The sequence below is a fragment of the Salmo salar genome, chromosome 26 (assembly GCF_965601325.2).
Source record: "Salmo salar chromosome 26, fSalSal1, whole genome shotgun sequence".
Lineage (NCBI taxonomy): Eukaryota > Metazoa > Chordata > Actinopteri > Salmoniformes > Salmonidae > Salmo > Salmo salar.
Window position 1 is genome coordinate 34,916,656 of NC_138316.1, and position 27,407 is coordinate 34,944,062.

The 27,407-nt window shown below is 42.0% G+C and overlaps 1 protein-coding gene across 1 annotated transcript in view; it reads right to left on the reverse strand.

Moving 5' to 3' along the window:
* Window positions 1–26,382, reverse strand: part of LOC106587747 (uncharacterized) — an 84,201-nt gene extending 57,819 nt beyond the window's left edge. The window contains exons 1-2 of the mRNA XM_045708991.2: window positions 25,885–26,382; window positions 24,546–24,647 (exon numbers count right to left, since the gene is read on the reverse strand). Of these exons, the coding sequence (XP_045564947.2) occupies window positions 24,546–24,647; window positions 25,885–26,137 (355 nt within the window). The 5' untranslated portion in view covers window positions 26,138–26,382. The remainder of the gene's footprint in view (window positions 1–24,545; window positions 24,648–25,884) is intronic.
* Between the last annotated feature and the right edge of the window lie 1,025 nt (window positions 26,383–27,407).

Below are 27,407 nucleotides of genomic sequence, written 5' to 3' on the forward strand. Positions count from 1 at the left end.
ACTGATATTAACCTCTTTACAGTAGACTGATATTAACCTCTTTACAGTAGACTGATATTAACCCTTTACAGTAGACTGTATTATCCCCTTTACAGTAGACTGATATTAACCTCTTTACAGTAGACTGATATTAAGCCTTTACAGTAGACTGTATTATCCCCTTTACAGTAGACTGATATTAACCCCTTTACAGTAGACTGATATTAACCCCTTTACAGTAGACTAGACTGATATTAACCTCTTTACAGTAGACTGATATTAACCTCTTTACAGTACACTGATATTAACCCTTTACAGTAGACTGATATTAACCCTTTACAGTAGACTGTATTATCCCCTTTACAGTAGACTGATATTAACCCCTTTACAGTACACTGATATTAACCCTTTACAGTAGACTGTATTATCCCTTTACAGTAGACTGATATTAACCCCTTTACAGTAGACTGATATTAACCCTTTACAGTAGACTGATATTAACCCTCTTTACAGTAGACTGATATTAACCACCTTTACAGTAGACTGTATTATCCCCTTTACAGTAGACTGATATTAACCCCTTTACAGTAGACTGATATTAACCCCCTTTACAGTAGACTGATATTAACCCTTTACAGTAGACTGATATTAACCCCTTTACAGTAGACTGATATTAACCCCTTTACAGTAGACTGATATTATCCCCTTTACAGTAGACTGATATTAACCCCTTTACAGTAGACTGATATTAACCCCTTTACAGTAGACTGATATTAACCCTTTACAGTAGACTGTATTATCCCCTTTACAGTAGACTGATATTAACCCCTTTACAGTAGACTGATATTAACCCCCTTTACAGTAGACTGATATTAACCCCTTTACAGTAGACTGATATTAACCCCCTTTACAGTAGACTGATATTAACCCCTTTACAGTAGACTGATATTAACCCTTTACAGTAGACTGTATTATCCCCTTTACAGTAGTCTGATATTAACCTCTTTACAGTAGACTGATATTAACCTCTTTACAGTGGACTGATATTAACCCTTTACAGTAGACTGTATTATCCCCTTTACAGTAGACTGATATTAACCTCTTTACAGTAGACTGATATTAACCCCCTTTACAGTAGACTGATATTAACCTCTTTACAGTAGACTGATATTAACCTCTTTACAGTAGACTGATATTATCACTTTACAGTAGACTGATATTAACCCCTTTACAGTAGACTGATATTAATCCCTTTACAGTAGACTGATATTAACCCTCTTTACAGGAGACTGATATTAACCCCCTTTACAGTAGACTGATATTAACCCCTTTACAGTAGACTGATATTAAGCTCTTTACAGTAGACTGTATTATCCCCTTTACAGTAGACTGTATTATCCCCTTTACAGTAGACTGATATTAACCCCCTTTACAGTAGACTGATATTAACCCCTTTCCAGGAGACTGATATTAACCCTTTACAGTAGACTGTATTATCCCTTTACAGTAGACTGATATTAACCCCTTTACAGTAGACTGATATTAACCCCTTTACAGTAGCCTGATATTAACCCCTTTACAGTAGACTGATATTAACCCTCTTTACAGGAGACTGATATTAACCCCCTTTACAGTAGACTGTATTATCCCCTTTACAGTAGACTGATATTAACCCCTTTACAGTAGACTGATATTAACCCTTTACAGTAGACTGATATTAACCCCTTTACAGTAGACTGATATTAACCCTTTTTACAGTAGACTGTATTATCCCTTTACAGTAGACTGTATTATCCCCTTTACCTTAGACTGATAATATCCCCTTTACAGTAGACTGATATTAACCCTTTACAGTAGACTGTATTATCCCCTTTACAGTAGACTGATATTAACCCCTTTACAGTAGACTTATATTAACCCCTTTACAGTAGACTAGACTGATATTAACCTCTTTACAGTAGACTGATATTAACCTCTTTACAGTAGACTGATATTAACCCTTTACAGTAGACTGTATTATCCCCTTTACAGTAGACTGATATTAACCTCTTTACAGTAGACTGATATTAACCCTTTACAGTAGACTGTATTATCCCCTTTACAGTAGACTGATATTAACCTCTTTACAGTAGACTGATATTAACCTCTTTACAGTAGACTGATATTAACCCTTTACAGTAGACTGTATTATCCCCTTTACAGTAGACTGATATTAACCCCTTTACAGTAGACTGATATTAACCCTTTACAGTAGACTGATATTAACCCCTTTACAGTAGACTGATATTAACCCTCTTTACAGTAGACTGATATTAACCCCTTTACAGTAGACTGATATTAACCCCTTTACAGTAGACTGATATTAACCCCCTTTACAGTAGACTGATATTAACCTCTTTACAGTAGACTGATATTAACCCCCTTTACAGTAGACTGATATTAACCCCTTTACAGTAGACTGATATTAACCCCTTTACAGTAGACTGTATTATCCCCTTTACAGTAGACTGATATTAACCCCCTTTACAGTAGACTGATATTAACCCCTTTACAGTAGACTGATATTAACCCCTTTACAGTAGACTGTATTATCCTCTTTACAGTAGACTGATATTAACCCCTTTACAGTAGACTGATATTAACCCCTTTACAGTAGACTGATATTAACCCCTTTACAGTAGACTGATATTAACCCTCTTTACAGTAGACTGATATTAACCCCCTTTACAGTAGACTGTATTATCCCCTTTACAGTAGACTGATATTAACCCCTTTACAGTAGACTGATATTAACCCTTTACAGTAGACTGATATTAACCCCTTTACAGTAGACTGATATTAACCCTATTTACAGTAGACTGATATTAACCCCCTTTACAGTAGACTGTATTATCCCCTTTACAGTAGACTGATATTAACCCCTTTACAGTAGACTGATATTAACCCCTTTACAGTAGACTGATATTAACCCCTTTACAGTAGACTGATATTAACCCCTTTACAGTAGACTGATATTAACCTCTTTACAGTAGACTGATATTAACCCTTTACAGTAGACTGTATTATCCCCTTTACAGTAGACTGATATTAACCTCTTTACAGTAGACTGATATTAACCTCTTTACAGTAGACTGATATTAACCCTTTACAGTAGACTGTATTATCCCCTTTACAGTAGACTGATATTAACCTCTTTACAGTAGACTGATATTAACCCCCTTTACAGTAGACTGATATTAACCTCTTTACAGTAGACTGATATTAACCCCCTTTACAGTAGACTGATATTAACCCCTTTACAGTAGACTGATATTAACCCCTTTACAGTAGACTGATATTAACCCCTTTACAGTAGACTGATATTAACCCCTTTACAGTAGACTGATATTAACCTCTTTACAGTAGACTGATATTAACCCCTTTACAGTAGACTGTATTATCCCCTTTACAGTAGACTGATATTAACCCCCTTTACAGTAGACTGATATTAACCTCTTTACAGTAGACTGATATTAACCCCGTTTCCAGGAGACTGATATTAACCCTTTACAGTAGACTGTATTATCCCTTTACAGTAGACTGATATTAACCCCTTTACAGTAGACTGATATTAACCCCTTTACAGTAGCCTGATATTAACCCCTTTACAGTAGACTGATATTAACCCTCTTTACAGGAGACTGATATTAACCCCCTTTACAGTAGACTGTATTATCCCCTTTACAGTAGACTGATATTAACCCCTTTACAGTAGACTGATATTAACCCTTTACAGTAGACTGATATTAACCCCTTTACAGTAGACTGATATTAACCCTTTTTACAGTAGACTGTATTATCCCTTTACAGTAGACTGTATTATCCCCTTTACCTTAGACTGATAATATCCCCTTTACAGTAGACTGATATTAACCCTTTACAGTAGACTGTATTATCCCCTTTACAGTAGACTGATATTAACCCCTTTACAGTAGACTTATATTAACCCCTTTACAGTAGACTAGACTGATATTAACCTCTTTACAGTAGACTGATATTAACCTCTTTACAGTAGACTGATATTAACCCTTTACAGTAGACTGTATTATCCCCTTTACAGTAGACTGATATTAACCTCTTTACAGTAGACTGATATTAACCCTTTACAGTAGACTGTATTATCCCCTTTACAGTAGACTGATATTAACCCCTTTACAGTAGACTTATATTAACCCCTTTACAGTAGACTAGACTGATATTAACCTCTTTACAGTAGACTGATATTAACCTCTTTACAGTACACTGATATTAACCCTTTACAGTAGACTGATATTAACCCTTTACAGTAGACTGTATTATCCCCTTTACAGTAGACTGATATTAACCCCTTTACAGTACACTGATATTAACCCTTTACAGTAGACTGTATTATTCCTTTACAGTAGACTGATATTAACCCCTTTACAGTAGACTCATATTAACCCTTTACAGTAGACTGTAATTAACCCTCTTTACAGTAGACTGATATTAACCCCCTTTACAGTAGACTGTATTATCCCCTTTACAGTAGACTGATATTAACCCCTTTACAGTAGACTGATATTAACCCTTTACAGTAGACTGATATTAACCCCTTTACAGTAGACTGATATTAACCCCCTTTACAGTAGACTGTATTATCCCTTTACAGTAGACTGTATTATCCCCTTTACAGTAGACTGATATTATCCCCTTTACAGTAAACTGATATTAACCCTTTACAGTAGACTGATATTAACCCCTTTACAGTAAACTGATATTAACCATTTACAGTAGACTGTATTATCCCCTTTACAGTAGACTGATATTAACCTCTTTACAGTTGACTGATATTAACCCCCTTTACAGTAGACTGATATTAACCTCTTTACAGTAGACTGATATTAACCTCTTTACAGTAGACTGATATTAACCCCTTTACAGTAGACTGTATTATCCTCTTTACAGTAGACTGATATTAACCTCTTTACAGTAGACTGATATTAACCTCTTTACAGTAGACTGATATTAACCCTTTACAGTAGACTGTAGACTGATATTAACCCCTTTACAGTAGACTGATATTAACCCCCTTTACAGTAGACTGATATTAACCCCTTTACAGTAGACTGATATTAACCCCCTTTACAGTAGACTGATATTAACCTCTTTACAGTAGACTGATATTAACCCCTTTACAGTAGACTGATATTAACCCCTTTACAGTAGACTGATATTAACCCCTTTACAGTAGAATCGAGTGTCTGTGTGTGTGTGTGTGAGTGTGAGTGTGAGTGTGTGAGTGTGTGTGTGTATATATATGTGTGTGGCTCCTCTAATGTAGTGTGGCAGAATGAAAATATATCTGGGTCTATAGCAAGAAGGAAGCTGGCTCCCTTTCAGGACATATGTTCCACAACAGAGGGCCAGTGCCATCTCCCCCTGCCCTCCGTGATCCTCCATGGTCCCTACCAAGACTAGCCAGCCTTCCATGCCAGAGAGAACCTTAGCCTGGGGGAATCTGTCTGTAAGGCAGTGGGGTATTCATGGATCAACCAATGGTTAAAGCATAGTCATGCAGGTAATCTATAGTCACTAGTGCTGTTCCAGTAAACACTATGTTGCAATTCTGACTCTTGATAAATGAATGAGTCCATTTTTCAGATGTATGTTTGGCAGTGAGGGATAAATACAGACATGTTAGTCAGTAGGCGAAAACCTTTCTGTTTCTGTCACTGCGACCACTCCACATGCTGCAAGACAGAAATCTCACAGAGCAAACAAACATTCCTAAGTACTGCTTTAAACTAGATCTATCACGGCGCAAGGCGAGACCCAGATGCAGACACAGGAGGCACACAGAGGCACAGGAGTCTTACGATCTTTATTAATCCAAAGGGGTAGGCAAGAGAATGGTCGTGGACAGGCAAAAAGGTCAAAACCAGACCAGTCCAGGAGGTACAGAGTGGCAGACAGACTCGTGGTCAAGGCAGGCAGAATAGTCATGCAGGTGGATACAAGATCCAGAAACAGGCAAGGGTCAAAACTGGGAAGACTAGAAAAAGGAGAATGCAAAAAGCAGGAGAACAGGAAACCCACTGGTTGACTTGGAAACATGCAAGACGAACTGGCACAGAGAGACAAGAAACACAGGGATAAATACACTGGGGAAAATAAGCGACGCCTGGAGGGGGTGGAGACAATCACAAGGACAGGTGAAACAGATCAGGGCGTGACAGGATCTGCTTTAGCTGAATCAAAAAGGTAACACTCAACCAAACTGGATATCTGGTGATATCTGGTGAGGAAGGACCTCGACTGATATAGCTGTGTTCCTTGGTATCCTTGTACCATGTAGCGTCAGCTGTGTTATTTGTGTCAGCGGTCCTGTCTAGTTGAGTCAGTGGTCATATCGAGTTGAGTCAGTGGTCCTGTCTAGGTGTGTCAGTGGTCCTGTCTAGGTGTGTCAGCAGTCCTGTCTAGTTGAGTCAATGGTCCTGTCTAGGTGTGTCAGTAGTCCTGTCTAATTGAGTCAGCAGTCCTATCTAGTTGAGTCAGTGGTCCTGTCTAGGTGTGTCAGCAGTCCTGTCTAGTTGAGTCAGTGGTCCTGTCTAGGTGTCCTTATTTTACATCTCTACATCTCTTGTTGTTATTTATTTTAAATGCACTCACTGTAGCACTTTGAGATTGGCTTTTCATTGAAAAACTTTCTAAATTAAATTAGATGTATTATTATTATTAATGTCAAACGGTACTGATAAATGGTTTCTAATCGACCTGGCCCGGGTATCCTGGAAGGATATTGGCCTAATCTCGTCAGTAGAGGTTGCCTGGTTGTTCTTTAAAAGTGCTTTCCACACCATCTGAAATAAGCATGCACCCTTCAAAAAATGTAGAACTAAGAACAGATATAGCCCTTGGTTCACTCCAGACCTGACTGCCCTTGACCAGCACAAAAACACACTGTGGCATACTGCACTAGCTTCTAATTGTCCCCGCGATATGCAACTTTCAGGGAAGTCAGGAACCAATACACACAGTCAGTTAGGAAAGCAAAGACTATCTTTTTCAAACAGAAAAATGCATCCTGCAGCACTAATTCCAAAACGTTTTGGGACACTAAAGTCCATGGAGAATAAGAGCACCTCCTCCCAGCTGCCCACTGCACTGAGACTAGGAAACACTGTCACCACTGATAAATCCACGATAATCCAGAATTTCAATAAGCATTTCTCTACGGCTGGCCATGCTTTCCACCTGGCTACCCCAACCCCGGCCAACAGCTCTGCACCCCCAGCAACAACTGGCCCAAGCCCCCCCCCCCCCCCCCCCTGCGCTTCTCCTTTCACCCAAATCCAGACAGCTGATGTTCTGAAAGAGCTGCAAAATCTGGATCCCTACAAATCAACTGGGCTAGACAATCTTGAGCCTCTCTTCCTAAAATGATCTGCCAACATTGATGCAACCCCTATTACTAGTCTGTTCAACCTCTCTTTCGTATCATCTGAGATTCCTAAAGATTGGAAAGCGGCCGCGGTCATCCCCCTCTTCAAAGGGGGTGACACTCTAGACCCAAACTGTTACAGACCTATATTCATCCTGCCCTGCCTTTCTAAAGTCTTCGAAAGCCAAGTCAACAAATAGATCACCAACCATTTCGAATCCCACCGCTCCTTCTCCGCTATGCAATCTGGTTTCTGAGCTGGTCATGAGGGCACCTCAGCCACGCTCAAGGTCCTAAACGATATCATAACCTCCATCGATAAGAGACATTGCTGTGCAGCCGACTTCATCGATCTGGCCAAGGCTTTTGACTCTGTCAATCACCGTATTCTTATCGGCAGACTCAACAGCCTTGGTTTCTCAAATGACTGCCTCGCCTGGTTCACCAACTACTTCTCAGATAGAGTTAAGTGTGTCAAATAGGAGGGCCTGTTGTCCGGACCTCTGGCAGTCTCTATGGGGGTGCGACAGGGTTAAATTCTCGGGCCGACTCTTTTCTCTGTATATATCAATGATGTTGCTCTTGCTGCGGGTGATTCTCTGATCCACCTCTACGCAGACGACACCCTTCTGTATACATCTGGCTCTTCTTTGGACACTGTGTTAACAAACCTCCAAACGAGCTTCAACGCCATACAACACTCCTTCCGTGGCCTCCAACTGCTCTTAAATGCTAATCAAACTAAATGCATGCTCTTCAACCGATCGCTGCCTGCACCCGCCTGCCTGACTAGCATCACTAATCTGGACGGTTCTGACTTAGAATATGTGGACAACTATAAATAACTTGGTGTCTGGCAAGACTGTAAACTCTCCTTCCAGACTCACATTAAGCATCTCCAATCCAAAATTAAATCTAGAATTGGCTTCCTATTTCGCAACAAAGCCACCTTCACTCATGCCGCCAAACATACCCTCGTAAAAATGACTATCCTACTGATCCTTGACATCGGCGATGTCATTTACAAAATAGCAAATTTGATGCAGTCTATCACAGTGCTGTTTTGTCACCAAAGCCCCATATACTACCAACCACTGCGACCTGTATGCTCTCGTTGGCTGGTCCTCGCTACATACTCGTCGCCAAACCCACTGGCTCCAGGTCATCTATAAGTCTTTGCTAGGTAAAGCTCCACCTTATCTCAGCTCACTGGTCACAGAGCAACACCCACCCGTAGCACGCGCTCCAGCATGTATATTTCACTGGTCATCCCCAAAGCCAACATCACCTTTGGCTGCCTTTCCTTTCAGTTCTCTGCTGCCAATGACTGGGACGAATTGCAAAAATCACTGAAGTTGGAGACTTATATTTCCCTCACTAACTTTAAGCGTCAGCTGTCAGAGCAGTTTACCGATCGCAACAGCTGTATACAGCCCATCTGTAAATAGCCCATCCAACCAACTACCTACCTCATCCCCATTTGTTTTTGTTTTTTTGCTTTTTTGCACACCAGTATTTCTACTTGCACATCCTCATCTGCACATATATCACTCCAGTGTAAATTGCTAAATTGTAATTACCTTGCCACTATTGGCCTATTTATTGCCTTACCTCCTTACTTCATTTGCACACACTGTACACAGATGTTTCTATTGTGTTATTGACTGTAAGTTTGTTTATCCCATGTGTAACTCTGTGTTGTTTTTGTCGCACTGCTATGCTTTATCTTGGCCAGGTCGCAGTTGTAAATGATAACTTGTTCTCAACTGGCCTACCTGGTTAAATAAAGGTGAAATAAAAAGTAAATAAAAAAATGGTACCAGTGTGGAAGCATAGATGTACTGTCACGGCCGTCGTAAGGATTGGACCAAAATGCAGCGGGTACGTGAATGCTCATATTTACTTTATTGAGAACACGACACAAAACAAGAAAACGGAAAAAAAACGAACAACAGCTAAACAGTTCTGCAGGCTAACCATAGCAGTGCAAAAATAACTTCCCACAAAAGACAGGTGGAAAAAGTGTTATCTAAGTATGGCTACCTAAGTATGGCTCCCAATCAGCAACAACGATGTACAGCTGTTCCTGATTGAGAGCCATACCAGGCCAACACAAAGAAATACACAACATAGAAAGAACATAGAAATACAAAACATAGAACAATACCCAAAAACCCCCGACAACACAAAACAAACACACCCCTGCCACGCCCTGACCAAACTACAATAACAAATAACCCTTTATACTGGTCAGGACGTGACATGTACTGTATCTTTCTCCCACCATACTACAGGTATGAAGACTCGGACCTGGGAATGGTATGATCTGGATCTCTTTTCTCAGGAACTGGGGCTGTCTAGCTGTTTCAGTCCTCCATGCACACTCTTCAGAAAATATTCTATGGATGATGTAATACTAAAATGAGGAAAAGAGATGTATGAGAAATATACAGAGGCAATCGATTTATCAAAAAATTGGGGAATGATTAGGCTACACTGATAATGATTCCATCTGTCCAGCAAAATCAACAATTTATTTGAGGAACCACAATCTTTTGGGTAAGACCCTTCAGACCTTAGTACACACTTCAGTTGATAGCCAATCACAAGTGAAGTGAGCTTCCTTCAGCCCCTTGTTAGCATAATGATTGTATTCATCTGCAGATTTCCATTTGAAACCAAATGGCAGTTCAAAGCCGAAGTGCCAAAATTCCAAAGCCAATAATAATGAAGCATTTGCTTTATATTGAATTGCCATTGTCCTCCATGAGAGGCTAGGTTTTGCACATGCCTGAGACAGTCGAGACGGCCATGATGCCTATGCACCACTCTACCAGGCAGCTCAGTATTAGTATTCTAGTCACAGACGAGGGAGGGAGAGAATGAGGGAGAGGAGGAGAGGAAGGAGGAGGGAGAGAAGGGGGGCACAAGCAACGTAAGCTATTGACTGCTCCTGCATTATCTTGAAAGCACAGAGAATGATTTTCCACAAAAGAAGTAGCAGTCTCTCTTCTGTCCTACAGGTTAAGGCAAGTTGACAATAGTTGTAATTGTCCGAAATGCAGTTGACCAATTGAATTGTAACAACAAATGGCAACAAGCTGAATTACTAATTAGCACAGGTGACACTGATAAGAGCATAACAAACACACAACACTGACAGATAAAAAATATAATTGAAAGTTTGTGTGAGCTTGGAGTAGCTCTCAGTAATGGGACCTGGCATGTTCTTTTGGTTAGAGATGACCGAGGTAGACACTTCTACGTCTCTCTCTTTCTCTCTCTCTGTCTCTCTCTCTCTCTTTCTTTCTCTCTCTCTCTCACTCTCTATCCTCTCTCTCCCTCTCATTTTCTCTTTCTCTCTCTCTCTCTCTCTCTCTCTCTCTCTCTCTCTCTCTCTCTCACACTCTCTATCCTCTCTCTCCCTCTCCTTTTCTCTATCTCTCTCTCTCTCTCTCTCTCACTCCTCTCTCCTCCCTCTCCCTCTCTCTCTCTCTCTCTCTCTCTCTCTCTCTCTCTCTCTCTGTCCTCTCTCTCCCTCTCCTTTTCTCTCTCTCTCTCTCTGTCTCTCTCTCTCTCTCTTTCTCTCTCTCTTTCTCTCTCTCTGTCTCTCTCTCTCTGTCTCTCTCTCTCTCTCTCTCTCTCACTCTCTATCCTCTCTCTCCCTCTCCTTTTCTCCCTCTCTCTCTCTCTCTCTCTCTCACTCTCTATCCTCTCTCTCCCTCTCCTTTTCTGTCATTCTCTCTCTGTCTCTGTCTCTGTCTCTGTCTCTGTCTCTCTCTCTCTCTCTCTCTCTCTCTCTCTCTCTATGTCCCTGTACAGTTCTCTCACTCTCCCTACAGGCTCCTGCTAGAAACACACTCTGTCAATCTTCCTATGTGTGATGTGTTTATTAACAAGATGATTCTGTTATCTGGAATCAGCTACACCACTCATACCCTTTCACACCACCGTGTCGACCCAAACTTTACTGTGCTGTCTCAGATATTTTCATTTCACCTTGTCCTTTACAGAATGGTTCTACTTTAGCAACAATGGTGGATATGTAACCAGCTCAGTGAAGCACTAAAGCTCAGCTTTGCTCAGCTCAGCTCAGCTCGGTTCAGCCCAGTAGTTTGAAAAGGGAAATAGACATTGAACATTTTGGCATGAATAGAAATCTCTTGTCCCACTTAGTTTTTTATTTACCTCAGTCAGGTCTTACATATGGTTTAGGCATTGATGATCACTGTCTTGTCTGTATAATTATGATCTACAGTAACATCTTCTTCTTCCACATGAGCGTGGATGAAGGGAAAGATACAAAGGAGAGGAGGCATATTTAGACTATATTTAGACTATTGAGTTGCACCCCATCATGACCTTAGAGAGTCCATCCTGGTTAGGGTGGGGTTGACAGGAAAGGCGCGATGGCTCGGCAGAGGACTACTGAAGAGCAGTGACACACACACAAACACAGACACACACACACACTCTCTCTCTCCTAGTTTCACCACCTTCAACTTCAAATCGATTTATCCTCTGTGACCTTTCTAAGCCAATGAGAGTCATTTCACGCAATTCACACCTTCTTCCCACAAGGCTCACTACTTACTGGTCTGTGAAAGGAGTTTCCTAAGGGTCTAATGGAGACCCAGTCAACTTCACACACAATACGAAAAACCAATACACCATGAAATAAAACACAATACATTTCTGGGTATATTAAATGACCTATAGGAAGCAGAACATACTTCTGACTGAAACAAGCACCCATTTACTGCTATATAGATATTTATTACTATATTCATTATTATGTCATTTGTTCAGCACCTTCGAATTGTATTGGTCACATACACGTGATTAGCAGATGTTATTGCGGGTGTAGCGAAATGCTTGTGCTTCTAGCTCCGACAGTGCAGTAATATCTAACAAGTAATATCTAACAAATTACACAACATACACCCAATACACACAAAGGAATGAATTAAGACTATATACTGTACATATGGACGAGCGATGTCAGAGCGGAACGGACTAAAATACAGTAGAATAGTTTAGAAAACAGTATATACATATGAGATGAGTAATGCAAGATATGTAAACATTATTAAGTGAATGACATACCGTAGAATAGTATAGAAGAAGTATATACACATGAGATGAGTAATGCAAGATATGTAAACATTATTAAGTGAATGAGATACCGTAGAATAGTATAGAATACAGTATATACATATGAGATGTGTAATGAAAGATCTGTAAACATTATTAAGTGAATGAGATACCGTAGAATAGTATAGAAGAAGTATATACACATGAGATGAGTAATGCCAGATATGTAAACATTATTAAGTGACTAAGATACAGTAGAATAGTATAGAATACTGTATATACATATGAGATGAGAAATGCCAGATATGTAAACATTATTAAAGTAACTAGTGTTCCATTCCTTAAAGTGGCCAGTGATTTCTAGTCTATGCCTATAGGCAGCAGCCTCTAATGTGCTAGTGATGGCTGTTTAACAGTCTGATGGCCTTGAGATTGAAGCTGTGTTTTAGTCTCTCGATCCTAGCTTTGATGCACCTGTACTGACCTCGCCTTCTGGATGATAGTGGGGTGAACAGGCAGTGGCTCGGGTGGTTGATGTCCTTGATGATCTTTTTGACCTTCCTGTGACATCGGGTGCTGTAGGTGTCATGGAGGGCGGGTAGTTTGCCCCCGGTAATGCGCTGGGCAGATCGCACCACCCTCTGGAGAGCCTTGCGGTGGCGGTGCAGTTGCCGTACCAAGCAGTGATACAGCCCAACAGGATGTTTTCAATTGTGCATCTGTAAAAGTTTGTGAGGGTTTTAGGTGACAAGCCAAATTTCTTTAGCCTCCTGAGGTTGAAGAGGCTCTGTTGTGCCTTCTTCACCACACTGTCTGTGTAGGTGGTCCATTTCAGTTTGTCAGTGATGTGTACGCAAAGGAACTTGAAGCTTTGATTGATCCCTCTCTCATATTCATCCAAACCAGTCAAGTGAGTCAGACTCTCCTGAGATTTTCGGTCACCGTGGTAACATCGCCTTAGGGGAGCACTGTCCCAACCCAGGAGAAAGTAGCCATTGTGATTAATTGATTTCCCCCCAACCCTTTAAACAACATCTCTGTAGGGATCTAAATCATGACAGTTAAAGAAAAACATCTGATATTTCTGGAATTCTCTATTTTCCTTTGGTGTCAGGATCATTGTTAGCTTCCAATACATACAACAAATGTTTTGTATTCACAGATAGTTCTGGATGAGAGTGTCTGCTAAATGACTAAATGTAGATGTGTCTTATAAGAGCTGGTTGGGAACAGACACTTATTCTTAGGTATCTCTTGATGTTGTTGGCCTATTTGAAGTGCTGACTGTGGGGCAAAGCCTTTGAACCTGACCTTCTAAACCCATTTTATGTTGAGAGATCTGTAGGGACCCTTAAAGGCTGAATATCCATAGTTCTCTCTCTATTTACATATTAGAGACTCGGGCCTGTAGCATTACAATCTCTATCTCTCTAGCCCTGCTCTCTTTCTCTCCCTCACTCCCTCTGTATCCTCTTCTCTTTCTTCCTCCAGAAGTTGGTCCTTCCCTCCCTCTTCCTCTCTTTTACACACACTACAGAGTCTTTGCCCACTGCCCAGTGACAGAGCCAGCCGCACAGCGCCTCTCCCTGGCTTTAAAGTCCCAGAGTCCTCTGGGACGCTGCATTCAGACTCTGTTTCATCCTGCCTCATTCTGGACACTCATCTCATTCATCTGTAGTTTATGTTTGTACCATTTGAGTCCTCTCACGTTCATTTAATCTCTGGAATTGGGGGGTAAGAAAACATGGTTCATATTCAATTAAAAAGAAAAGAAGGGATAAATGGTCATACAAAAGTGTTGCACAACGTTTTATCGAGTGCAAGGCTGTAGAGTGTGGTCATCCGCAGTGCTACTTTAGAATAATTTAGAATGATCAACTATGAACATCATTTATTATAACAATATGATCATCTTTTACAAAACTGGCAAGCATTGGTGCTCTTAATCTCTGCACACATCTGCAGCATCCAAACACAATCTGAACCAAATCCTCAGATTGATTGAAATATAATCCCGAGCACACTTTCTATGTTTGGCCAGCGCTTCTGGTGCAGTGATTAAACTACACACTTCAGTGTTCTGGCAGTGTTGATTTAACTCTGCTAGAGCAAACACACCTCCATTCACACTGGTGATGAACTGTCTAGCATGGCTGGTATTCAACTGCATTGTTTATCAAACCTGAGAATATCTTACCTAACAATTCACCTGAGTGAGGCCCTCGTTCATGTACTTTATCTGGTTGTCTTAAAGGAACCAATGAACTGAGAGGATGTAGTAATGACGGTGTGTGCCACATGATGTATTCTTTAGGATGATCATCAGTGAACACTAGTTTCTATAACATATTTAGTGGTGGAAGGGAATGGAATCAAGAAATAGATCAGAAAACAGATCAGAACCTATGACGGGGTGTTCAAATCTTACCCTACGACGTCCGGACAACTGCTGCTTTTCTGTTAAAAATGTGCTATCTAAAACCTAAACGGGTTCTTTGTCTGTCCCCGGAAATCTTTTTTCTAAGAGTGTACCTGAAAATTACTTGCACCCACCTGGTATCCCAGGTCTAAATCAGCCCCACTCCCTGATTAGAGGGGAAGAATGAAAGAAAAGTGGTGGAACTGGCTTCGAGGTATAGATTATAATTTGAGGGACCTATACTGAGCATTAATGCAGCACTAAGCATCATTTCAGTTAGTTAGCTTGACTAGTTCTAGTCAGATGATACAGTTAACCTGCATACTGTACACATGATACAACACATTTAACATACAGCAGTTCCATTTACATTACATTTACATTTTAGTAGACGCTCTTATCCAGAGCGACTTACAGTAGTCAATACATACATTTCATTTCATGCATTTTGTTTTTGTACTGGCCCCCCGTGGGAATCGAACCCAAAACCCTGGCGTTGCACACACCATGCTCTAAAAACTGAGCCACAGGGAAGACCATGCGGAAGACACATTTCAGTTGAAGGTATTCAGTTGTACAATCCCCTTTCCAGCATTGGGGAACATCCGGCGCCTCGTTGTGCATGTTGCATCTATTTCTATGGGCACAAGCACTGTTCATGACACAAACTGTTCACACCCCTCTTGTTGGTGGAGAGAATTTTTCAGGGTTAAAGCTTATTTCCTGCAACTCTGCACATTTTGTCATGGGGTGAAAAGAACATTTTGCAGTTTTAAAGCTCATTTTCTTGCAATTGATTGACAGGGGATTGACCTCTAACTACCTATACTCTATCTCTAGTTCCCAAACACAGTCCTGGGGACCCCAAGGGGGGCACCTTCTGTTTGTTATTCCCTAGCACTACTGTACACAGCTGACCCAAATAATCAAAGCATGATGATGAGTTGATTATTGGAATCAGCTGTGTAGTGTTAGAACAAAACCCTAGGACTGAGTTTGGGAAACACTGACATACAAGGTGATAAACTGAAGAACATACAAGGTGATAAACTGAAGAACATACAAGGTGATAAACTGAAGAACATACAAGGTGATAAACTGTAGAACATACAAGGTGATAAAGTGAATAACATACAAGGTGACAAACTGAATAATATAGAAGCTCTCTCTGTATTGTCCCTGCTGTGTTCTGGCACTAGCAGTCTCAAGAGTCTGCTAGTAACAGTCTATGGGGGTCTGCCAGTAATGGTCTATGAGGGTCTGCCAGTAACAGTCTATGGGGGTCTGCCAGTAACAGTCTATGGGGGTCTGCCAGTAACAGTCTACGGTGGTCTGCCAGTAACAGTCCATGAGGGTCTGCCAGTAACAGTCTATGAGGGTCTGCCAGTAACAGTCTATAGGGGTCTGCTAGTAACAGTCTATGGTGGTCTGCCAGTAACAGTCTATGGGGGTCTGCCAGTAACAGTCTATGAGGGTCTGCCAGTAACAGTCTATGGTGGTCTGCCAGTAACAGTCTATGGGGGTCTGCCAGTGACAGTCTATGAGGGTCTGCCAGTAACAGTCTATGGTGGTCTGCCAGTAACAGTCTATGGTGGTCTGCCAGTAACAGTCTATGGGGGTCTGCCAGTAGCAGTCTATGGGGGTCTGCCAGTAACAGTCTATGGGAGTCTGCCATTAACAGTCTATGGTGGTCTGCCAGTAACAGTCTATGGGAGTCTGCCAGTAACAGTCTATGGGGGTCTGCCAGTATCAGTCTATGGTGGTCTGCCAGTAGCAGACTATGGTGGTCTGCCAGTAGCAGTCTATGGGGGTCTGCCAGTATCAGTCTATGGTGGTCTGCCAGTAACAGTCTATGGGGGTCTGCCAGTAACAGTCTATGGGGGTCTGCCAGTAACAGTCTATGGGGGTCTGCCAGTATCAGTCTATGGTGGTCTGCCAGTAGCAGACTATGGTGGTCTGCCAGTAGCAGTCTATGGGGGTCTGCCAGTATCAGTCTATGGGGGCCTGCCAGTAACAGTCTATGGGGGACTGCCAGTAACAGTCTATGGGGGTCTGCCAGTATCAGTCTATGGTGGTCTGCCAGTAGCAGACTATGGTGGTCTGCCAGTAGCAGTCTATGGGGGTCTGCCAGTATCAGTCTATGGTGGTCTGCCAGTAACAGTCTATGGGGGTCTGCCAGTAACAGTCTATGGGGGTCTGCCAGTATCAGTCTATGGTGGTCTGCCAGTAGCAGACTATGGTGGTCTGCCAGTAGCAGTCTATGGGGGTCTGCCAGTATCAGTCTATGGTGGTCTGCCAGTAACAGTCTATGAGGGTCTGCCAGTAACAGTCTATAGGGGTCTACCAGTAGCAGTCTATTGGAGTCTGCCAGTAACAATCTATGGGGGTCTGCCAGTAACAGTCTATGAGGGTCTGCCAGTAACAGTCTATGAGGGTCTGCCAGTAACAGTCTATGAGGGTCTGCCAGTAACAGTCTATGGGGGTCTGCCAGTAACAGTCTATGGTGGTCTGCCAGTAACAGTCTATGGTGGTCTGCCAGTAACAGTCTATGGTGGTCTGCCAGTAACAGTCTATGGTGGTCTGCCAGTGACAGTCTATGAGGGTCTGCCAGTAACAGTCTATGGGGGTCTGCCAGTAACAGTCCATGAGGGTCTGCCAGTAACAGTCTATAGGGGTCTGCCAGTAACAGTCCATGAGGGTCTGCCAGTAACAGTCTATGGGGGTCTGCCAGTAACAGTCTATGAGGGTCTGCCAGTAACAGTCCATGAGGGTCTGCCAGTAACAGTCTATAGGGGTCTGCCAGTAACAGTCTATGGTGGTCTGCCAGTAACAGTCCATGAGGGTCTGCCAGTAACAGTCTATGACAGTCTGCCAGTAACAGTCTATGGTGGTCTGCCAGTAACAGTCTATGGTGGTCTGCCAGTAACAGTCTATGGTGGTCTGCCAGTAACAGTCCATGAGGGTCTGCCAGTAACAGTCTATGGGGGTCTGCCAGTAACAGTCCATGAGGGTCTGCCAGTAACAGTCTATGAGGGTCTGCCAGTAACAGTCTATGGGGGTCTGCCAGTAACAGTCTATGGGGGTCTGCCAGTAACAGTCTATGGGGGTCTGCCAGTATCAGTCTATGGTGGTCTGCCAGTAGCAGACTATGGTGGTCTGCCAGTAGCAGTCTATGGGGGTCTGCCAGTATCAGTCTATGGTGGTCTGCCAGTAACAGTCTATGAGGGTCTGCCAGTAACAGTCTATAGGGGTCTACCAGTAGCAGTCTATTGGAGTCTGCCAGTAACAATCTATGGGGGTCTGCCAGTAACAGTCTATGGTGGTCTGCCAGTAACAGTCTATGAGGGTCTGCCAGTAACAGTCTATGAGGGTCTGCCAGTAACAGTCTATGAGGGTCTGCCAGTAACAGTCTATGGGGGTCTGCCAGTAACAGTCCATGAGGGTCTGCCAGTAACAGTCTATGGTGGTCTGCCAGTAACAGTCTATGGTGGTCTGCCAGTAACAGTCTATGGTGGTCTGCCAGTAACAGTCTATGGTGGTCTGCCAGTAACAGTCCATGAGGGTCTGCCAGTAACAGTCTATGGTGGTCTGCCAGTAACAGTATAGGGGTCTGAATGTAACAGGACACTGAGCAGAAACAACACAACGCTGAGTTGAGGTCTTATTCAGTGCTGGCAAGGGTTAATGGTAATGCCACCTGCCAACCTCAGAAATATGGTGTCTTTCTCAAAAAGAAGCCTGGATCCAAGGCTGCGCTGGAGCAGGTCTGAGTTATTGCTCTCTGCCTGAAAGCAGGGGGCTCAGGGTGAGCGATGCTATTTTATGCAGACCTCAGCACTGGCACCTACAAGCCCCATCGTGCTTTAATCAAGCTTCACTCACCCACAGAGAGAGAGAGAGAGAGAGAGAGAGAGAGAGAGAGAGAGAGAGAGAGAGAGAGAGAGAGAGAGAGAGAGAGAGAGATGAGAGATGGTATATAAGAGGGAGAGAGAGAAAGTAGGGAGACTGCAAAGAGAGAGGGACTGTGAGAATAAATAAAAAGAGGTGGTGAGAGATGGAGGGAGGATGGAGAGAAAGAGGTGGTGAGAGATGGAGGGAGGATGGAGAGAAAGAGGTGGGAAGGAGGCATTTAATTACTGGTAAAATCATAATTAGTGTAGGACATTGTTTTGTTCATGAGAGAGCTGCAAGGATAGAGGGAGAGTAATAATGGAGGGATGGAAGATAGAGGGGGACAACAAGCAAAGGAAATATAGGAGATAAAACTGGTAGGATCGAGGTAGGTAAAACAGTCAAGTAAAGGAATAAGTGTTTGTCAGGTGTTGTCAGACAGAGTACCCAAAACAGGCACCCTGACTGCGACAGTGCATCCTAATCAAATGGATTTGGATTGGTGGATTGGTCCAATAGCAACCTGATGTGTGATTATGCAGAGATGGAAGATCAAACAGTGGTATGCAAATAGGGGGCTGTCAGACAAGACATGTAGTCTGGTATACCAAACTAGAACGTCGCTGTGAACAGTGCTCAGTATTCAAATCCACTTCCTGAGGGACAGAGGCTATCATCTTTCCCCATGCAAAAATGTGTTTGTCATGTATGCCACCCCCTACCCCCCCACACCTTTTATGTTCATATCAGTAGGATAGGTTGTGTGTATGACTTGTCTTGGGTTTCACTTCAGTTCTCAATAGATTTTTTTTTAAATCAAAGCCTTGCATGGTTATGGTATTTATGTTTTTGATACCCCCCTCCTCCATATTCTCCATAGACAGAGCTGTGTCCCAAGTGGCACTCTATTCTTTTTATAGAGCACTTATTTTGATCACTGCCCTCTGATCCAAAGTAGTGCACTTTAAAGAGAATAGGGTGCCATGTGGGCGTATCCTACATTTCCTACCCTGTTCACATACTGTATTCCAGGTAATACAGTCATTTTCACTTCACACTCACTTCTATGCTAAATGCCTAGATTTCTTCCCTTGCCAATTATCCTATATACTATGAACTGTATGTTCATAGTATATAGGTTTTGTCTCAAATGACACTCTGCTCCCTGGGGCGGCAGCATAGCCTAGTGGTTAGAGCGTTGGACTAGTAACCAAAAGGTTGCAAGATCAAATCCCTGAGCTGACAAGGTACAAATCTGTCATTCTGCCCCTGAACAAGGCAGTTAACCCACTGTTTCTAGGCCTTAACTGTTCTTAACTGACTTGCGTAGTTAAATAAATATAGTCCACTACCTTTGACCAGAACCCCCCCCCCCCCACCAGAGCCCCTGGTCAGAAGCAGTGCTATATAGTGTGTATGGTGTCATTTGGGATGAAAACAGAACCCGTTTCACTTTTAGCCTCTCTCCTTTCTTGCTAAAGATTCAGTGTTCTGAAAACAATTTATACAGATGTAGGATCTTAATTTGACCTATAGTATATTGTCACAGCAAAATAGTCCTGCAGCAACAGGATTTGAACGTTTAGTCCATAATGATGTTTGATCACAAGGCTATTAGGTGGCCAAAAAAGCAATACTGTTAATATAACTTGTGTGTTACTGTGGGTTTTCAGTGAATTTATGTAAATCACGAAGGTCATCTGCGTTTCTCAGCAACAAAAGAATGATCAAATTAAGATCCTACCTCTGTAGCATGAGCCAGCACTGGCCCTTGTGAAATGAGTGGGTGGATGGAGAGAGATATAGAGATCTAGAGGCTCCTTTGATCAGTTTCTCACACGGGATCATGGGAAGTGGCAACAACATATGCTCAACTCTGCTGCTGCGTCAATAATGAGATATATCAGTGTATATCAGAAATAGACACACAAAAATAAATAGTATTTCAGTGACTGCTTATACAAGAAGGACCAATGAGGAGAAGATGACATAAACTCATGGTTTGACAGTTGCTGCTGTAAGCAACAGGCAGGGTAGTCACCAGAGAACCATGCTAGAATGGACAAAAGTGACAATACTCATTCATACCTAATAAGCAAGCATGGTTTCTAGGGTTAGGGTTTGGGTTAAGGCCAATCCTAGACTAAGGGTTAGGGTTAGTTATCAAATCTGCATTTGTGAATAGAAGGCATTGTACTTCCGTCTTCTCCAGCATGGCCGGATAGTGATGACCCACAGACATACAGTAGTTCCACAGCTACACTGGCTCACCACAGGCTCTGGTCTCATCTTCACCCAGGGAAGATTGTGTTCACTTTGACATTAGAACCATTGATCCACAGTCTCCTATACCCTTAATATGAGAGTCTGGTCGATACGCCCCATATCATCTACAGCCCATTCCCGTGGTGCCTTCTCTTGCCTGGAGAATAGTGACTCCATTCAAGGGCAGCGTTCCAAATGGCACCCTATTCCCTACATAGTGCTATGGGCCCTGGTCAAAAGTAGTGCACTATATAGGGAATAGGGTGCTATATGGGATACAGATAAGAGATAAGAGACAATAATAGAGATGTCTGCTGAGATGACCTATTATTGTAATCTCTTAGTCTGCATGTATTGTGTTTGCATGTCTTGTGTGGCTGTACCGGAAGCCCAGACTCGACACAATCTGATAACTAATCAACCCTCTGTATTTTCAAGTATTTTGGTGGCAGCATCATGTTATGGGTATGCTTGTCACCTGCAGGGACTGTGGTTTGTCAGGATCAAAATAAATATAAAAGGAGCAAAGCCCAGGTAAAAAGTGCAGAAAACCTTCCTCAGTATTCTGAATACCTAACCCTGGGATAGAGTTGTATTTTTCAGTGGGACAATGAACACATTAAAATAACAAAGACTTAAATCTCCTTGAAAATCAGAGACAGGGTTGAATATTGCTGTCCATACTTTGATTCCCAACCAAACTTACAGAGGTTGAGCAATTTTGACAAAAAAAATGGATATATGTTGCCCTAAGAGCTGTGCAGGGTTGGTAGAATCTCATTTGAAATGATTTACAGCTGTAATTTCTGCCAAAGTTGCTTCCACCAAGTATTAACTCTGGGGTGTGAAGACATACAGTTGAAGTCAGAAGTTTACATACACTCAGGTTGGAGTCATTAAAACTCGTTTTTCAACCACTCAACCACAAACTATAGTTTTTACAAGTCGGTTAGGACATCAACTTTGTGCATGACACAAGTAATTTTTCCAACAATTGTTTACAGACAGATTATTTCACTTATAATTCACTGTATCACAATTGTAGTGGGTCAGAAGTTTACATACACTAAGTTGACTGTGCCTTTAAACAGCTTGGAGAATTCCAGAAAATTATGTCATGGCTTTATGTCAAGGTTCTGATAGGCTAATTGACATAATTTGAGTCAATTGGAGGTGTACCTGTGGATGTATTTCAAGGCCTACCTTCAAACTCAGTGCCTCTTTGCTTGACATCATGGGAAAATCACAAGAAATCAGCAAAGACCTCAGAAAAAAAAATTGTAGACCTCCACAAGTCTGGTTCATCCTGTGGAGCAATTTCCAAATGCCTGAAGCTACCACATTCATCTGTACAAACAATAGTACGCAAGTATAAACACCATGGGACCATGCAGCCGTCATACCGCTCAGGAAGGAGACCCGTTCTGTCTCCTAGAGATGAACGTACTTTGGTGAGAAAAGTGCAAATCAATCCCAGAACAACAGCAAAGGACACTGTGAAGATGCTGGAGGAAACGAGGTACAAAAGTATCTATATCCACAGTAGAATGAGTCCTATATTGACATAACCTGAAAGGCCGCTCAGCAAGGAAGAAGCTACTGCTCCAAAACCGCCATAAAAAAGCCAGACTACGGTTTGCAACTGCACATGGGGACAAAGATCGTACTTTTTGGAGAAATGTCCTCTGGTCTGATGAAACAAAAATAGAACTGTTTGGCCATAATGACCATCGTTATGTTAGGAGGAAAAAGGAGGAGGCTTGCAAGCCGAAGAACACCATCCCAACCGTGAAGCACGGGGGTGGCAGCATCATGTTGTGGGCGTGCTTTTCTGCGGGAGGGACTGGTGCACTTCACAAAATAGATGGCATCATGAGGCAGGAAAATTCTGTGGATCTATTGAAGCAACATCTCAAGACATCAGTCAGGAAGTTAAAGCTTGGTTGGAAATGGGTCTTCCAAATGGACAATGATCCCAAGCATACTTCCAAAGTTGTGGCAAAATGGCTTAAGGACAACAAAGTCAAGGTATTGTGGCCATCGCAAAGCCCTGACCTCAAGCCTATAGAAGATTTGTGGGCAGAACTGAAAAAGCATGTGCGAGCAAGGAGGCCTACAAACCTAACTCAGTTACACCAGCTCTGTCAGGAGGAATGGGCCAAAATTCACCCAATTTATTGTGGGAAGCTTGTGGAAGGATACCTGAAATGTTTGTCCCAAGTTAAACAATGTAAAGGCAATTCTACCAAATACTAATTGAGTGTATGTAAACTTCTGACCCACTGGGAATGTGATGAAAGAAATAAAAGCTGAAATAAATAATTCTCTCTACTATTATTCTGACATTTCACATTCTTAAAATAAAGTGGTGATCCTAACTGACCTAAGACAGGGAATATATACAAGGATTAAATGTCAGGAATTGTGAAAAACTGAGTTTAAATGTATTTGGCTACGGTGTGTGTAAACTTCTGACTTCAACTGTACGTAATCAAGGCATTTTTTATTTGTTATTAATTTCAGAAATGTTCTATCCTTTTTCCTTCACTTTGAAAATGTTAAGCAGGTTGTGTAGGAAAAAAATGGAATTATTTCTTTTTTAGATTTAATTTTAAGTCAGCAAAATGTGACAACTGTGCAAGGAGTGTGTAGACTTTCACTAGGCACTGTAGGTTTGTATGTGTCCTTCAGCAGTCATAACCGCAGACAGACAGGCAGGTGGATGTCAGTGATAAGGCCACTGCAAGTTCTTGCAGCAACTAACTACAGCTTGGAAAGAACACCCTGTTCTTTGGCCGAAGTGTTGGTAAAAAAAAACCCACAGCAATAGAGATGAGTGTGCGACTTCCTTTAGAGCCCTGAAAGGAACCAGGACTCTGGTCAAAAGTAGTGCACCAAATAGGGAATAGGGTACTATTTGGGGCGCAACCCATGAATTCTCTCAAACGGCTCCTGTCACCAAACGTTTTATTTATTCTGGCAAAACCTTTCAAAGCTACTTAGTGTAATAACAGAGCAAAGCTGTCCAGACTGCATCAGGGCTGATGTATCAATTTTTTATTGATTAGGCTCATAAGGAGGAAATATGAGGAAACGCTACATCTGTTTATCAGCAATTTCTGTAAAATGTGGTAAACACACAAACCAAGCAGACATGACACACAGAAACACTAGACTCAAGACAATGGGATGACACTGTTCGTCAGTTCCTCTCCTCTCGTTAGTATGTATGTTTGAGATTGATTGACTGTATTGCAGTCGAACTGCTCAGAATCACTGATCTACAAATCCACTTGCATCCCAAAAAACTACTCATTATGTGATCAAGATGAGTGATTCTGCGCCTCGCCTTCCTCAAACTGATCCCTTTGAACTTGCTAATTTATTGCAAGGCCCGTTTGTCCATGTAAGTCGTGCAACCCCAAACTGTCACCTTTGATCCTGAACAGGACTGACCTTTGACCTCTGAGGAGAACTGGGCAGAGTGTCGCGTTGCGAAGAGCTGTAGCTCTCTGTTCAGGTCGCACAGAGTCAGATCGATGTCCCACGACCGCAGTCCTGTTAACATACAATAACAAATGTAGCATGATGCACTACATTACCCACAATGCTCTATAACTATACAACAAACACATTACTGTTGGAGTGGAGGGGCCTGTCTAGGGTCTGAGTTCTATTGCGTGACCTAATGAACATGACCCTGCTGGTTGTTATTGCTCCTTGGCACTGATTGGTAGATTTCTACTAATAGGCTGGAGAGGGCACACACCTGGCTTTCACCATCTTAATCAACCACTGAATCAAAGGCATGGATTAAAAACCATTAAACACCATGGCCTTCGAGCACTGAGCTGATAACCCTTAATGTACAGTAACATCAGAAAATGACTGGGTTGGCAAATAACCTCTTGTATGAAGATGATTGTTATTAATACTGGCAGTTATATGATGAACCTTATTACGCCCCCTGTAAACAGTGAGCTACTCAGTATGCAAGCTGTTTCCCTGAATGATGCCAGTTCTCATTTAATAGAGTGTCCATTGGGACAGGAAGAGTTTTCAGGGCAGGGTTTGTTTTTTGTCTTGATTGACCAGTGTATTGCCTCCATGCACAACCGTATTCTATTCAACGACCCGTCACAGTTTTCTCTAGAATAATTTAACATCATATTCACATCATGTTTTTTTGTCTGGAATTATTTCCGGTCATCTATTTTCCAGTGTTTCAGATAACCCAGTAGGGCCTACTGATTGCACATTTGTAAATTCTTAGTTATTCTAGCCAACTGCAATAACTATGGATAATAATCCATTGCAAACTATGAATAGTAATTCAACCCTTTATACCAGAAACCATTCAGGATATCACATACAGTAGAATAGTTTTGTGTTCCGTATTGCTATATTCAGCCATATAGGGGGCTATACATCTGGTGCAGTGTCCTCTATGTATGCATTACCAAACAGCTCTGTTCAATGTGAAATCCAACCCACTCATGCAGCAGCCTACGTTTGAGATGTAGGCGTCATCCGCTCCCTTTTTGATCCGCTGCAATGGATGAATTAGATGACAATATTCCTAACAAAGTCACAGCTTGTTCTAAAAACTATTTGGTTTGATTTTTGTCATACATTTGAATATTGCAAGTGCAGGCCAACGCATAGGGGTCAAGCCTCTGACATCTAAACAAACTACATTTTTACATAAAACAAAATCTTTGTGGGCAATCTTGAACTTCAACAGTTTAGAAAGATGTGTAAAGACTTATAATACCCATTCAAGTAGCCCACTCACCCTGTTTTATGTGTTTTTTGGCAGACTGAAGGTGGTGGTCCGTTGAGATTTCTCCGATAACTATCAGCATATAAAATCTCCCGTGGTTAAACGGCGGTCTGGTCCTATGGTGCTGTCCACCGTGCTGAAAGGGTAGGGCGGGCTCGCACTGCTCCTCCGGATCTCCTGGCGCTACAGAGAGCGATGCTGCTGCCACGGGGATTTCCATGGCAACAGCACGACGAGCGGAAGCTGGGTCCTTTTCCATCTCCATGACAACTGCATCCGGCGGCAGCACAGTGCATGAGGGATGGCTGGGCGGAGAACCAGTGGGTGTGGCTCGTAAGAGGGACGCGATTAGATTGGTGCAGGGTTATGTGGCTATTTGATGTCACAGCACGCCATTGGCCAAATCCGACATGGGGATTATGATCATGTTTATCAAGTTTATCTGAATCGATTGTCTTGCATAGGTAGTGGTTGTGATGATGATGATGATGATGATGATGAGTGGTATACCACATGGTCCTTCTCATTTGTTACATCAATAAGTTAGTTAACATACCGGTAGTTAAGATCCAAAATACAAAATGGGTCAAATAAACATAGCTGTAAACCACCAGCATTAGGCCTACTACAACTAGTCCTGTAGTTTCCTAATAGGCCTCCTCACCAAATATCTCAGGGAACATGTGTTCCTGTAAGACTGTCTTTGATATATCTGTGTCTGGAGAAACTGAAGCGGTTTCTCTTGAATAAATAGGTGTATTTATATAACTGTCGCTGGATGTACCACCAGGAGATGTTTCCAGTAGGCTGCCACACTGACACCTCTTTGTTCCCTCCCTGAACACAACAACCCTTCATCTGTGCAGAGACGTTCACAACAAAAGGCCTCATAGACAAAGTGGAATAGAATATGTTTTGTACAATGTTAATGTATTTGATTATCTCCTAAAATAGCTGGAAAATAACCAAATTAGCTACAGAGGGGAAAAGCTGGCATGAAATTACCAGAAAATTGGAGGATGTTCATCGAGTTCTCCACTTGTCATGTTTTATAACAGGAAACTCAGTTGTTGTGGGACATAAATTATCTTGAATCAGGATGCATATTAGCCTACATATACAGTTGATGTACATTGACCTTTACTTTGGAAACTGAGAACTAATTAAATAGTAAGACTTAATTATTTTCACCTTTGATTGACAACAATGAATTAAAACTGTTGTTTGTCCACATAGTAGGCCTATGGAACTCATATCACCCTATGACAGAAACATTTAGGTAGAGATGATATTCAGCGCCAGAATATGACATGACAGAAACATTTAGGTAGAGATGATATTCAGCACCAGAATATGACATGACAGAAACATTTAGGTAGAGATGATATTCAGCGCCAGAATATGACATGACAGAAACATTTAGGTAGAGATGATATTCAGCACCAGAATATGACATGACAGAAACATTTAGGTAGAGATGATATTCAGCGCCAGAATATGACATGACAGAAACATTTAGGTAGAGATGATATTCA